Below are 15,816 nucleotides of genomic sequence, written 5' to 3' on the forward strand. Positions count from 1 at the left end.
CAGACTGACGATGTTTAGATCATTCACTGCTTTAAAGCGATTTTGACAATTACATGATCGAGACTGATGTACAGCTAAAAAAATGAGATGGATGCTCTCTATTTTCCAACACATAGAGAGCAGGTTTTTTCTGTCTGTGTTAAAGATGTGAGTATGCGTACTTGGTATAAACATGAATCCCAGTAGACCACAGCAGGGAATACTTTTGTTAATGAGTCTCAATTTACCTGCCCTAAATATAACGATACATCTCAAACTATCCCCTACATATTTGCTACACTGTATTTTACAGATTTAATACATAATTGAATATAATTGGTAAAGGAATTTAATTTAATATGTATATCATCTTGGAAGAGATAAATCATTACACTTTGGTCTTATTTTTAACCGAACAATTTATTGTTGTGGCACAGTGGCGCAGCAGGTGTTGCAGTCACACAGCTCCAGGGGCCTGGATGTTGTGTGTTCAAGTCCCGCTCCAGGTGGCTGTCTGGTGTGTTCTCCCTGTGTCGGCGTGGGTTTCCTCTGGGTGCTATGGTTTCCTCCCACAGTCCAAAAATACACATTGGTAGGTGGATTGGTGACTTAAAAGTGTAAATAGGTGTGTGTGTGTGTGTGTTTGTCGCCCTGTGAAGGACTGGCACCCCCTCCAGAGTGTGTTCCCACTTTGCGCCGAGTGATTCCATGTAAGCTCCGGATCCCACAGCGACCCTGAACTGAATAAGTGGTTACAGACAGTCAATGGATGAATGAATTTATTAGTTTTAATTTCATCTTCAAATGTAATTGTATCGTGTGTTTTACAACTGATGATGTCACAAAGCAGCTTCACAGAATTCAACTAAAGACAGAATATTATTCCAAAACAGAACTGTTATTCCAGTTTATCCATTTAAAACACACAAATCCATTGTATGTGAATGTCACTGAACATTTACCTACTTAAGTGAAGGGCAAAAATTGAAAGAGACCTTGCTGTTTTCCCAGCATTCACAAGAATTTACTGTCTAAACCACATTAAAATTTTAGACTAGACCAGGCTGGTGTTAATTTTCCTTCAACCATAAATGTTATGTTAGAGATCCTTGCTTCTTATTCATATCTTTTGTGTTCAAGCATTTAGTTCCACCTTAAACAGCTATGCGAAGATAAAGCTAGTGCTAGGTTTTATAAACAAAATTCATTTTGAAACACTTCTTATTTTCCATTTTATCCATTTAAAACACACAAGCAAATGTCACTAAAACATCTACCTACTAGTGAAATGCTTATATTTGCTGTGTACTACCAAGCTTGATTTCACTGTTCCACCTTAAATAGGTGAATATGCGAGGCTTTTCAAACACAGTTCATACTATTTAATTTGTTTAAAACACAGACACACCACAGAGAAACTCACATAAATCTGTCTCACTTTCTTTATGTAAAACACACAACCAATGGCCTTTATTCCTTTTAATCTATACGTATGTGTGTATACTTCTACATTTTTTTCAGAAATTATTTGCTGTTACCTGTTGAGGAGAAAATTATCCAGCTCTGGCTCTGTTCTGTAGTGTTGCTGCTTTTAAACTGTCTTCACTTTTCAAACACAGGGCCAACATTTCCTCTCATTTTACTGTCTCTCTGGATGTACATCTTACAATGAAGCTTGAATACTGCTAAAAGATTTGTCGTAGTTTTATGAGGTCTGCTTTAAAGAAAGGTCCTGTGCTTCACAATTAGAACCTTACAAGGCCACCTTTTGTGCAGGAATGATTTGGGTGCAGATAACGGCACTACAGGGACTCAATTTTGACGTTTGTGTATGTTTTTAAAAACCTTTATGAAATGACTCTCATCTCCATTAGTCACTTCTAACTCATTGGTCCACTTTGTAAATGTGAAGTGAAAGATGATGTATCTGTTATTAATTGTTAGCAGGATGGTTTGGAGGACTATTCTCTTTCCTGCAGTTGGACAAAAATGTGAAATAGTGAGGACCACTAAACTTAGATCCAGATAGTGGCTTGGAGTTTCACCCAAAATACATATGAGAGCATGTGTATGCTTAATCGTTAGCATTATCTGCATTTTGAACATCATAATACACACTCCAGGCCTTTAGGGGGTCACTGAGAACACTACATTAAGCATGAACAAACATCTTCTGAGTGTTCACTGGATGAAGATGCTCAATCTCTAAATGTTGGGGAAGTAGCTTATGCCTGAAGCATCTTCTAAGTGCTATAACTAGCACCAGCTAAGTCAGTGAGTGACCAGAGCTCTCGTTAGCCTAGCCTAGCCTGTCCTGCTTCTGACTCCAGCCTCTCTATACACTGTAACGCACTGCTGGCTGTTTGGGGGCTGAGCGCACCGTGCATGAAGCTTCCAGCAGCCTTTGCATAAATTGCCACAGCAGAAAGGACGTCAAAGGGACGGCCTTTGGCATTTCCCACAGTTCCTCTGGGGAGGAAGTGAAGCACGAAGTCCAAGCTGTCAGCAAACACGAATGAAGCATATCATGTGGTGAGGAGGGTCACTGTGGGTAAACAGACAGCTCTGCTCACACTGTTGGTTAACACCTCCTTGCTATTATCCCATTTAGCCTTTCAGAAGCTGCCTGAGGAACTCCGCGCAAAACAAAGTCTAGTAGGATCGCTCCTGGATGTTCATAATATAGACTGCCATTACTGTAGGAAACAGATGTCAGCTTAATAAAATTAGACAAGGTCACATTTTGTGTTAACTGACATGTAGAATTCTACCAAAGAGACTTGGGTAATAATAAGTATTATTATAATAGGTCGTACTGTTACCTTAATATTACAGCGTCAAAGTCGTTGTGCACTGCAGTAAATGCACTAAGTAACTTTTAGAGGAGGGTGGAAATCTACCTCCCGCCCCGTGATTTCAGGACAGTATCATAAACGTGTATTGAACTCTGCAACTGAAGGGGGAGCCCAGGAAGAAAAATATAAAACCTTACCTAGTGTTCCTTTAAGGAAAGGTGTTCCTTGATATGCACAAAATCAGCCTAAATGAAATAAATCATCATAAGCTAGTTTCCATGTTTATTTTGAAATATTTATTGCATGTTTTGATGACACATCTGCAAAAGGGTTAGAAAGTGTTTTAGATAAATTTGAACTTTTCACTTTGAGGCTGTTAATTAGAGACAAATGGAAAGAACCAACCTGCTGAGTTTGTAGAACATGACTGTTGCTTCACACGAAAGACAAGGTGATCTGGGAATATAACATTCCAGAGGTCTTTTTATGTTATTCATTGTAAACACATTTGTATATGAATGTCTAATAGCTACTCCCAACCTGAATTATGCCAGATTTAGTCTCTGACAGTATGCAGTCATTCTGCTGCTAATGGTTTCTATCTAGGTCTATGTGAAAATGAATAAAACAAAACCTCATGCTCTGAAGCAGCTGCACATGAATCAGTTGTCATCTTGCCCAATGTTAAATGTGGGTACATGATGTGGAGTGGGTTTCATAATCCAGAACTGATCACCCAACACCAGTATCTGACCGTACTAATACTGTAGTGGTATTTGCCTGTTCTCTGGCCTTAATTCTGCGGTGAATATGGATCTGGGCAGAGATGAACGTTTTTATATGCATACGATTCATATTACACACAGGCATCATGTAAACAATTAGATTTTCACTCCCTGTGTGTTATTGCAGTTGCGTAGAGGTGAACACGGATGTTGAGAGATAATAATCACTTCCAGTTTAGTCAGATTTCTTCCCTATGATACAGCCATTTACAATTTTCTTACTAAAGAGTGATCTACTGAAGCTGTGGCCTAGGTCATTTTCTAGTGGAAATTGTGCAATTCACTACCAAAATACATTAATTTCACTGATTCAGAAAGAAATATATAAAAAGGGTAAGGTTATAATAAATGGTGAGCTGATGGATCTCTAATAAACATGATTCTAAACCTTCATGCAAAAATTCCAGTGCCGTATCTGCAGTAATATATCTCCTCACTTATTAATCACGACCAGAGTCACAGGATATGGACGAAACCCCCACTTGTGTTTGTGAAGGTTTTACAAAGCTTTGGTTTATATCATTTTTCATCAAAACAAAATCTACCCTGTAATAAAAACACTGCTATGCTGAGGGACTTCTTAAACACTGCTTTAGATGAAGGGGGTGATAGGGGTTATAACACTGCATGGTGTAATTTTCTTGAATATTGTTTCCAGAAAATAATGATAATTTTATACAGCACATGGAATATTAATGGAAAGCATCACTCGTGCAATTAAATGCAAAACAAATATTCTCATTAAGAACCCCAGTAAAGTGTGTTTTGCTTTCTTTATCCGCTGTATTTGTGGTGTGTGGTCAAAAACCATGGATAAATTGATATCTTTCCCAGTACTCAGTCTATATAGGCTCCAACTAGTTCAGAATGTGTCAGCCCATGGGCAGGAGAGTTGTGTGTATAACTCCAGTCTGCTTCAGTTTATGCTGGCTGCCTTTAAAGTATATACATTTCATCAAGACAGAAATGGACTAAACTGAGCTTCCATGGGACTGTCTGGTATCCAAAGGTACTTTAGGCTTTAAAAAAAAAAAAAAAAAAAAAAAAAAGTAAAACACTGGGATTTCTCTCAGCCAGCAGAGGTATTCACTGCAGCTCAGGCGAACTCTAAGACATAAGTCTGGATGAGGAAAACACACACAGAGAAACACATAGGGATTTGGACATTCACATAATCCATAGCTTAGTGCTCTCCTCCAAGTGTGCTGCGATGCTGGCAGCACTGAGGGGCTCAGAATACTCAGACCTTCTCTCAAAGAAGGGAAGTCTGCAGCTTTCTTTTTGCCAGATGTGGTATGCAAATAGGGTTACAGCTGGGAGCTGGGGATTAATCGACTGGAAAAAGTGTTTTGAAAAAGAAGAAATATTCATAATGTTGATACAAAATGTGCTTAAGGGGGCTCTTGTGAGTAGAACCGTTTTTACTGGTAGTCCTATTATCCAGAGGGAAAACGTTAGGTGTTTAAATATGTTTTAAACCTTCAGTGTCTTTACTCAGACTGCTTCCCCAGGTCTGCGACCCGGACCCAGATAAGCGGCGGACAATGGATGGACCTTCAGTTTTTAATTATTTATTTATGTATTTGTGTAGTATATGAATGTAATTTAAAATGTAAACATTCTCCAGCTCTTTTTATTATCAGAGTTGCATTGTATAAACAATTATTTGAATTTTATTCAGCATATAATAGTTTGAAAATGGCAAGTGAGATGTGTTTATTGCTCACTGCATTCATTATGACCCATCACGGAAAAAGTGCTTCAAAAGCATGTGAACTGGGGATGATAACGTATGGGTTTAGATGGTGATTTTGATGTTAGTGATAGTCAACATAAAATGTATAAATATGCTATTTATTTTTTAATAAAATGATAATTATAAATGTAGTACTACACCACAGTTGAATTTTGAATTAGTTATACATCACAAAAACTCATCTGTACACCTTATAGTCGTCCTTGCACTCTTGAACCCATCGTTCACCACGGTGCACACAGTTGTGTGTTAGCTAACTGAACCAAACAGGGGAGCTAGTGTTCTTCTTTAAGCATGTAGTGTTGTCAAGTGCTGTAGTGTTGGCAGCAGGTAAAAAGGTAGGGATAGCTGACATGAAATATCTCTGAGAAAACCATTCCATCTTTTCCACCTGCCAGATTGAGATCATTGCTTATGATGGGGAATTTTAATGAGAGGGTTAATTGGAAATGACTAAAATTAGGGATATATAAAGGGGGAAAGGAAACTTTAAGGGAAAAAAAAACAATTTTACAGCCTTTAAATCTCTAAAAACATAATAAATAAAATACAAGTGTGTCTCTTGTGGACAGTTTAATGAAATACTAATAGGAAAGAAAACCAACTCTATTTTTAAAGCTTGAGGGAAAATACTTTTAGTAACATGCCACCTGAGTTATATTAATGTCTTTGTCACAGAAGCATGCGGTCCAGCGACCGGACGCCTGACTGAGGAAAAGTCCTGTTTTATCTGTTTATGGCAGAGGTGATGGAGAACACTGTGAAGTGTGAAATAAGCCCAGCGTGGGGGAAACACTACACTTCACTCATACTTGGCAGTGGGGGGCAAAACTATTCTAGCTGTTTGTTTTATTTCTTTCTTTCTTTTTTTTTACCATCACAGATTACAGGCAACTCCACACGACTCCCCCACCCACCCCTGTCTCAGTTAAGCGTAGGACTGGAAGCCCACTTCCTCATGTCTCGATTAGCCCACGGTTTGTCTGCAGCACCACAGCTGTCAGTTACAGAGAGCTTTGAGTCTGAGAGAAGTGGATAAGCTCATGCAGATGCTGAGAAACACTCTGATAACGTGGATTCTTGGCAACCGGCAGCTATGATCTGTGCAGTGAGACAAAGCCAGGCAGCGTATTGAACTTGAAGCCTGTTGATTAGTGCACATCTATCTGTATCACGGTGTCTGCTGTACATGATTCAGAGCAACTCAGGCTCATGTTCTAGTTTCAATCAGAAGAGGATGGGGCACCCCCCTTTAGTCCCAGTCTTAAGGTCCCTTCCTCATGTATTAAAAGGAGTTTGTCCTGTCAGCGTTGCGTCAGTGATGCTTATTTCGAACCAGGACCTGTGATTCAGTAAAGCTGCTTTGTTACAAAGCTCACTGTAAACAAATTGATTAATTTTGATCCTATGAATAACAATAAGTTCAACTTATATAGCGCTTTTCCCAAACCCAAGGACTTTAAAATACATAGCTTACATATGTACATACATTGAAAAATCAAAATAAAGCAGATAATTAAGTTACTGGGAGTAAAATGAGGAAAAAAGGCATATTTTTAGCAGTGATTTGAAGGAAAATAAAGTTGAACAGTTGTGAAGAAGAGGAGGAAGAGAGTTCCAAAGTTTATGGGCAGCAGCAGCTACTGAAAGATCTGCCTCCCAGGGTAGAACGTTTAGTTGAGGAGACAGTAAGGAGGGAGACCAGAGCTGGAGGAGTGGAGGCAGACGGAAGGACAATACAGAGAAATTAGTTCAGACATATATGAAGGAGCCAGACCATGTAGAGCCTTGAGGGGAAGAAGAAGGATTTTGTATGCAATCCTAACCTCAATAGGAAGCCAGTGCAGCTGCTGGAGAACAGGTGTAATATGTGCTGTACGCTTGGTGGAGGTAAGGACCCTAGTTGCAGAGTTCTGGATATTCATTTAACAGTTTATCTGGAAGTCCATAGAACAATGGATTGATGAATTAATACCAAAGAAACTGAAAGTGATCTATTTAATCATATTAGTAAAGCAAAGCCATTGTTACTATGCAACATTTGCCTCCAGTCCAAATATTTAAATATTAATTAATAATGTATGAATATTGCTTGAAATAAACAACACATTCTAAATGTATATATTTTCAAAGTAATATTTCCTCTGCATTCATGAAAAACATTTGAATATTGAATTTCCATAAAGCTGAGCTAGCCTTCCAACGGCTGCTCTGGTAGAAAGCCTTTGGAGCATGGGGAAGTCAACAGGAACCGCTAATTCACCTCCCCACAGCATACAGCACATCTCTACACTAAAGCTAATAGTCTTGTATGTCACTCTACCTGTCAATAGATGTAGCCTTTTATATCACATTCCTGTGGCAAGCAGAGCTACACTTTCACATCAGTTTTTGCGCATCAGTACGTTACCGAACCGACCTTTAACTAATGGGGAAAACCTGCGTAAGAAATCATTTAATATGTCTAATAAAGATGTGACAAAGAACACCCAGTCCTGTGGGCCCTGGTGTGACAGCCCCTACCTGTACTGCCGCTAGTTACACCACAGGCTATAAGCCTAGCTCCTCTAAGCTCGTCTGACTTCACAAGGCCCAGGTGCAAATTGTCTCCTTCGAGCTTTGGTTTTAGTGCAAAGTGGATTTCTCACCAGTTAATTATCTTTTGTGCTGTACTTTGGTATTACTCTGTTTACCATCAAGCCATGGCTCAATAAGTCTGCAATGTTGGGAGGCATTAAAGTGTGAAGCTTTGACAACAAACAGCCTGCGTTACAGTGAGCCGACTGGAGACGGCACAGAGATGCGCTGATAGACCAGGAAATCATTACCAGCAGCTTCTGTGGCTGATGTCACCAGGCCTTGGCATCTGTGTGCCCCTTGTGTTTTTCAGAATATTAATTAGATGCTTGTCTGGGAGGTATTTTGAGACTGACTTTTAATTGACTTGTTTTTTTTTCCCTCATTAAGCTGCTGAACGGAGTTCAAAGTTGGTGGTAAAATTTGATAACCCTCGGACGCGTCCCATATAAACAATGCAAATATTCCACTTCATTTTCTGTGACGGATTGCGTACAGCGTAGCTGATCATAAATACAGATAACAGTGTTTATTTGTGAGTGTAAACATTGCCTATTCTTGTCAGGTTATAATGATGTTCTGTTCTATTAATACGTTGCTTTCATGCTGATTTATTCCAGCACTTCTTCCCTACTTCTCCCAGTGCGTAATCAATTTCAGTGATCTCTCCGGCCCACAGAAAGAGATAAGGGGAAGCGAGGGGCCCAAGAGCAATGTCAGTCATCCTCCGCATAGTCATAGCAGAAATGAAGAGGAAAGGTCCCCAGGTTGCCCTTGGCGGATAAAAGGGAAGCGGCACTGTGATTTATTGCAACACATTAATACATTAACAACGGCAGTCCATTAATGAAAAGTGGAGGGTTCCAGACTGAGGTGAGACAAAGCAATGTTAGGAAGTATAGAGTGACCACTGACGGGGCCGTATGCACTCTGCCCTTAAGCATTACATAGTCATCCCCTTCCGTCAGCGCATTAGTCACTGCCTGCCTCTCCGGTGACATTTGCTTGATGAGGATTTCATTATGGCTCTGGGACTCCTTTTCCGCCATTACCATAATGATCTCTCATGGACAACTGTCAGGCTGAGGCACATGCCATTCCGAGCATCCATCTCCTTTCCTGGCCTTAATAATGTAAGAGTATTTAAACTACAGCTTTAATCGGGACTGCAGGTTTGGAACTCTGAAAATCTTCTGTTACAAGTTGATCTGAAACAACCCAAACTGAACCACAGAGTTCTTGGTCTGAACTTGATGAGTACAGCTTAATATTATCTGAAACAAAGACAAACAGCCTCAAAGCAGAGAATAAAACAAGACAGGATAGCATCAGTTATTGTGTATTAACAGTGATAATGGTAATAGATGAAGAAAAAAAAATTGTGCTCTCAGAAATTGATCAGTGGTCAATAATGGTGACCATTATAAAAGTAATCAAGCTACGTTTCCAGTATTTCGGGGGACACATGGACATTATAAAGACATTTCAGGCTCTAGTACAGACTCTTCACCTACCACAGTACATCTACACAGTTACTGTCTCCTGTATTAGATGTTTGAACATTCATGTATTTAAAAAAAAAAAAAAGTCCTACATGGCGTTTTGAGGTCAGTCATGTCCGTGTCTGTGATTCAATTAGGGCCCGTTTCTTGCGCTTGCATGCACCGGCCTTGTTTGAAACGTGTCTTGAAAATTGCCTCACCGAGACAGTCTAGAAGCGAATGCTTACATGCAGTAGGAGCTGCCAAGGGAGCTCATCCATCAAAGACGGTCATGACAAGTGAGTAAGAGCAAAATGAGGGAAAGGAAAATGCAAACATCTGGTGGTACAGTGTTTGCTAAAGCAAAGAGGCTGTATTCAGCAACTGGATTGTGTTATGGAAAACTTGTGACTCTGTCGGATGCAGATTTTACCACGTCACTTCCCACAAAGTGAAGAATATGTCTAGAAAAAAATTAAATATTTATTGATTTCAATTGTACATTTTATCCATACATTGGCAGGTTAGGGTTGACATTAGAATGGATTATGGTATTGGCTGTAGGTGAGGAGAACACCTGAGGCCTGGATACACTGAGGATAAGAGGCTGATACGTTACTGTTAAACTTACTAATGTTGTTTTGCAACAGCCTCTTCGATGTGGCAAGTGGAATATAACACTACATTTGAACTCAGGAACAGGATGTTCCATTATATTTTCCTCGTCAGCTACCACTGTACATACTGATAGTTCAAGCTGACACGGGAAATATAATGGACCAACAACAAACAATTTACATGGCTCTGAACAATTTATTCTGATTGGCATCATTACTATGAGCCCTGTGTGTTCTTCTGAGAAGGGCATATACAGGATACTGCTCTGTTTCACTGCAAATCCAATGCTGGGAGTCATTTTCCAGCTTGAGCAAACAGCACATATATATTTTTCAGACAACAGATTTCCCTCAGAACTGAAATTGTGCTGGATCTGGACAGTGCAGTGTAACCAGGCCTTAAACAAGCAATCACCCATCATCCATAACCAATACCATGGATTAAACAGAATAAAACCAAATAATCTGGTCTTAAAACTGAGTTAGAATGCAATCAACACGGTCACAAATCCAGAAAATGAACATGAAGCAGAGAGGAAGGGAGTGGGAATTAAAACATCATAAGACAGAAATCAGTGATGGACTACTTTTGACTTTCATCGTCACCAATATCAGGTGATCGCTCCTGTTATTCTTTAAAATACAGATATAAAACTAAAAGTCAGCAAACATTTCACTGGCCACAACGCGTGACTTGGATAACCGATATAAAAGCAACACAACACATGAAATGTATGGCAGGACAAAAACAATCCTCTCCCAGGGCTGGGATGTATTTTACAAAAGGGTTTCTAAAAAATAAATACAAATATTTTCATTTTTTTTTTCCTTGGCCCAGTTCTCTTATTCACGGCGACACACTCAAGCGTTCTCATCAATCCCTCAAAAAGTTTTTCTATTATTGGTCTCTTAATGGAGCCGGCCTTGGGGATGCCCCATGTCTGCATCTTTCATTCAGTGCACTTCAGTATGCTTCTATAAATAAGTCCATTCCCAGTACAGTGTTCTGTACTTTGAGCAGGATGAATAAATAAATAAATAAGTAAAAATTAATAAATACATAAATATCTTGCCTTTTTCTTTGATAAATACATCTTTTCCTCTGGGGATAATCTGCCTTGGCTTGGTAAAAGACGTTCCCCAGTTCTGCTGTACCGTGTCTTGTTTCTCTTCCCCGGCTGAATCACTAGTCTCTCTGCCTTTGCCGAAGGAACAAGAAAACTAGATACAAAACAAACAAAAAATAATAATAATAAATAAAATGTTTAGAAAGAAAGGACAGTTGTGCCTATAGCACGATACCCCACACTGTCCTGTAGATCTCAGGCAGGTGAAGGCTGAGTCCTCGGCCTGTTCATTCCTTGCAGCTCTGCCATGTTTTGTCATGAACTTTTCCAACAATTTGTGTTTGGCGGTGGTATTGAGACCCAAACGATTGACAGGGTTCCAAGAGTTTTCTCAGGAGAGCACTGGTGATGGACAGTGGAAGGTTGCGGCAATTCCATGACTGAAAGTTAAAGGGGCTATGAAACAATAATTGTCTTCAGTGAGGGCTGCAGAATGAAGGGAGATGCTAGGACCCCTCTTCCTCTGGCTGTCCAGGGGCATAGTAACCGGCCAGCTGCCTGAAGCGTGGCCCCCAGTCACTGAGGTAGGAGAAGTCTTGCTCTGAAGTGGTGGACAGTGTGCGGATAGAGCTGAGGGACAGAGCTGGTGAGCTGCTGCCCTCAAAGGCATACGTCTGGAAGGAGTCATATGGTGGCACTGAAAGGTCAGCGTCTGCCTGTTCCACCTTTTTACGGATGTAGCCTTTAAAGAGGGAGAAATCTGCAGCCCCTCCGTCCCCAGTCACGCGGTTCTGGATCCACTGTGGCAAAGATCGCAGGTCAGCACCCGACTCGGAATTCTTTACCTCGGGGAAGTCGTAGAGGCTTCGTAAGGCGCTCATGTCATAGGCCTGTGTGTCCTGCTCACCACCTCCTTCGTCGTTGTACTTGATGACGTTGTCCCGCATGTCCTCCTCGTCCTCTGACATGCGCTGACCCTTTCTGTGCCGCTTTAGCGTCAGGATCAGCAGCACCAGAACTACAGAGTGAGAGAGAAATGGAGAAATATAAAGAGAAAATGAGGAAATAATAGGGTTATGCAACAGATGGTGACGAGCACTGCCTGAGTCATATCATTGAGGACAGTTTCAGAATGTTTGTGTCATATCCCTCATAATATCAAGATGACTTATCAAAGGTTTAACAGTGTGGTTTATGTAGTATAATAATAATATAATTAAAAAAACAGATTACAGTTATGACAGTATGCTTTGAAGTGCCTGAAAAAATATGATTTTGTGTCTAAAAATGCAAGAGGACAATACCCCCTCTCCCTTTACTATTTTTCTTCTATGAATGTGAAAAACACATATATTTAGTCTATATCACCACCACAGGGAACTATTCAGGCGTCCTTAACAGGGACAAGTCTTCAGAATGATGCCCTACATCTTGCTCATAAACAGACCACTGTCTTGGTTCATGAATGTCATTTGAATGTTTATTTTAGTTAGAATCCCTAACTTAACCCTTTTGAAATTTGACCTGATCCATTATAATCTCACTGACAAATATGTCCCCCCTGGGAAACATGAGATAAAAACAACTATATGCTACTTTACTGTGCATACCACTTCCAGGGCTGTTTACTTCCTTCAGATATCCCAGTGTGAAAAAAAATATACAAGCAGCAAATGAGCAGAATACTTGTCACAGTCGAGTACTAAATAATGAAATGTCTTGAACAACAGGTGATAAGCCATTAACCTCAGCCTAACTCCTTGGTAAACAAGCCGATGAAATTATAGAGCATATGTCAGTGGCAGGCACTGTCATCGGCTCTCATGTCCACACACACACACACACACACACACCAGAGAACACAGTGAGATTAACAAAACTATCCTGACACTGGTGTGAAGCTAGGGAACTTATTACTCAACTATGTTCATCTTAATGAGAGGTATGTGCTTTTTGTTGCATTACACGTTTTCCACCAGGAAGAACTGTCAGACCGTTGGGTTCACAGTGAAAAAACATGATGAAATAAAATGATCCTGCGTTAGTGAAGGTGAGGTCTACTGTAGGAAAGTTAATCATTTGCATACGAATGATCTGATAATCCCCAATCAAGTTAGAGGTGAAAAATCACGTATATAAGGAAATGCTCGGAGTGTGTATGAGTGAGAAGATTTACTGACTTTTTTTCCCCCTCCCCCCACTTTTGATTACTTTTGTACACTGGTGTCTACTGCTTTGAGCTTGGTTATAGTTCTGATTTTAAAGGCTCAGGTTGTTTTATTTAAACCAAGAGTGCATGAAAATACTGACAGAAAAATACCAATGTGTTTTAATTCAATTATAATTTTTTCCCTCCTTGTCTTTTCAGTGCAGCACCTCATTACTTATGTGAATAAAAAAAAAATAAATAAATAAAAAAAATTATATATATATATACACACATATATATATATATATATATATATATATATATATACAACAAATTTCAACACGGGGTGCAGTAATGCGCCTGTCATTTTGTTGCATCATATGAAGAAAGATCATTTGTGTTGCAGACAAAACTTTGAACCATTGCAAGTGGAAACAAACTCAAAATAAGACAATGTCTCCCCATGGTGCAATACTTGAAATGCAAAGCAGAGGTGTTTCACAGCAGCTCCTCAGTAGTGCAGTAATGACATGAACAGTGCATATCACTAACAAATGTGTTGAGTTTTTTTTTTTTTTTTTACCAATGATTTAATTAAATGCCTTACTCCAAATCATACGAGCGGTGGCAAAAACAATAAACAAACATTCCCTATCATTGAGAAGTTGGAGCAGGTGATAATCTTTAATTAAATAACATTTAACTGAAGTAATATACAATGTTAGGATAACTGGTTGAAGAGGAATAATTTTTTTTTTTTTTTTTTTTTTTTTTTACATTTTTGAGATTCCTTAGCGTGGCATTGGGACTTCAGAAGAGAAATGACAGAAAGAGTATTATTAAAAAAAGTTATAATAATAATTTATATTTGAAATGCATTTTCTTGTGCCATTGATTAAATTAGTTTCTTTCTGTAATCAGTCAGCTTAAACATGTAAAATTAATCAGTAGCTGCAGCCCTGTTTCGGTATGAATTTACTGTGCTCTGGTCAAATGCAGTGAGTCTCGTGGTGGCTTTGAGGCCAAATATGCAAAGTCCTTTACTAAAGCTTTAATGAAAGTTGATCTATCTATCAATATGTGAATGAGAAGATGATTATTCAGAAGCATTAATAAGGATCAAAACTTTCTAAAACATTGCCCAGAGGTGGTGTACAGATATATTTGTAATGAGTGGAAAATTAAGATGGAATTGAAAAGGAAAACAACTGAGATGGATCATTTAATCCACTAATGAGAATGAAGGAAAACAAAAGCTGTATTCATCTAAATAAATCAATGAGCCCTTAATCCAGGCAGAATTATCTTAATTAGTTCCTATATTTGTGATTAGAAAACTCCCCTTTTCTTGCGATCTGCATGCGATTAATTAAACTGCTACTCTTCAATACAGATCCACACTGCATGCGAAACCGCACTTGAAAAAGGAAACACAAATCATTCCAAACAATTAAACCTCAATGCCAAAAGCTTTGTGCCAGCATATTAACGTGAGTGAATAGCATTGGCGTCTCTGATGAAAGCTCACTTCAGTAGGTACATGGTGGGGACATCTTTGCCCCCAAAGTTCAACTTTTTTGAGAGAGAACATTAATGTTTTATTAATGCTTTTTTGTCAGGAGGCACATATCAGATCCAAGGTCATTAATTTGCCATGAGTACAAATGTGATAAGACTGTTATTGTCCTTTGGATCATGTCACTGTCAGCTAAGAGAGCAGTGTCTGGGGTCAGCTCACCAGCTTTTTTCATCTACCCACGTTACAGGTTCTTGGGAATAACGGTTCTTTGAAGAAGTGCGGCCATTAGGTAAGAAGATAGCAGTGAAGTGCTAAAAGAATATTTAAAGCAGCCTCAGAAGAACAGAGAATGCATACATTTTGATGAATGTACCCCAGGTTCTGAACTGCTTTGCTTCCCATCTTCCCCATCGTTGTCAATTTTCATTTCAATTATACCTCTGTTCATGCTACGATTAACTGGTGCTTAATTTTCCGAGCACATCTTTCAGATATTAATTTTATATAACCTTACCATCAAAGACAATTTCTCTATAAATCGTCAAATCTGACTGAGGCACTCTGTGGTAATTCTACCATGGAGTACTTGGCATATTCAAATCCTTGTGCTGGCAAGTACCACTCAATAGTTGCTGTGTTATGCTATTATACAATGCATAAACATTCTGAAGTGTGATCTACCCTCTCAGAGAAAAGGTACAAAACCAAATACAGTGCTCTTTATATGGACATGTTCTGTGTGTACTAGTTTCTACGAAAGCCCTGGGGGTCATGATGAAACCAAGTTCCATATTATATTTTTTCTGCCTGTTATATACACACACAAACACACACACACACACACTTCTAGCATCACAGGTGCAGTTTTGGCATCAAATACTTAAACACTACAAGAGTGTTAAATATATTTTTGATTTATTGAAACAAGTTATCCAACATCAACTGGCCCTTTGAGAAACATTAAGTAAACCAGTTAAACATTTTTAGTTTGGACCAATTAAAGTATAAAATACTCATGCTTGATTCCTGCTGATATTTTTTTAATAGAAATATCCAGGGAAGTAATTTATAAATGAATTGATATGTTTGCA

The 15,816-nt window shown here is 39.1% G+C and overlaps 1 protein-coding gene across 4 annotated transcripts in view; it reads right to left on the reverse strand.

Moving 5' to 3' along the window:
• Positions 1-9,836: 9,836 nt before the first annotated feature.
• LOC136691564 (cadherin-22-like) overlaps positions 9,837-15,816 on the reverse strand; it is a 216,445-nt gene continuing 210,465 nt past the window's right edge. For all 4 annotated transcript variants that reach the window (XM_066664137.1, XM_066664140.1, XM_066664142.1 and 1 more), the window contains one exon: positions 9,837-12,075. In XM_066664137.1, the coding sequence (XP_066520234.1) occupies positions 11,564-12,075 (512 nt within the window). In that variant the 3' untranslated portion in view covers positions 9,837-11,563. The remainder of the gene's footprint in view (positions 12,076-15,816) is intronic.

This window comes from Hoplias malabaricus, chromosome 3 (assembly GCF_029633855.1).
Source record: "Hoplias malabaricus isolate fHopMal1 chromosome 3, fHopMal1.hap1, whole genome shotgun sequence".
In the NCBI taxonomy this organism is placed as follows: Eukaryota; Metazoa; Chordata; class Actinopteri; order Characiformes; family Erythrinidae; genus Hoplias; species Hoplias malabaricus.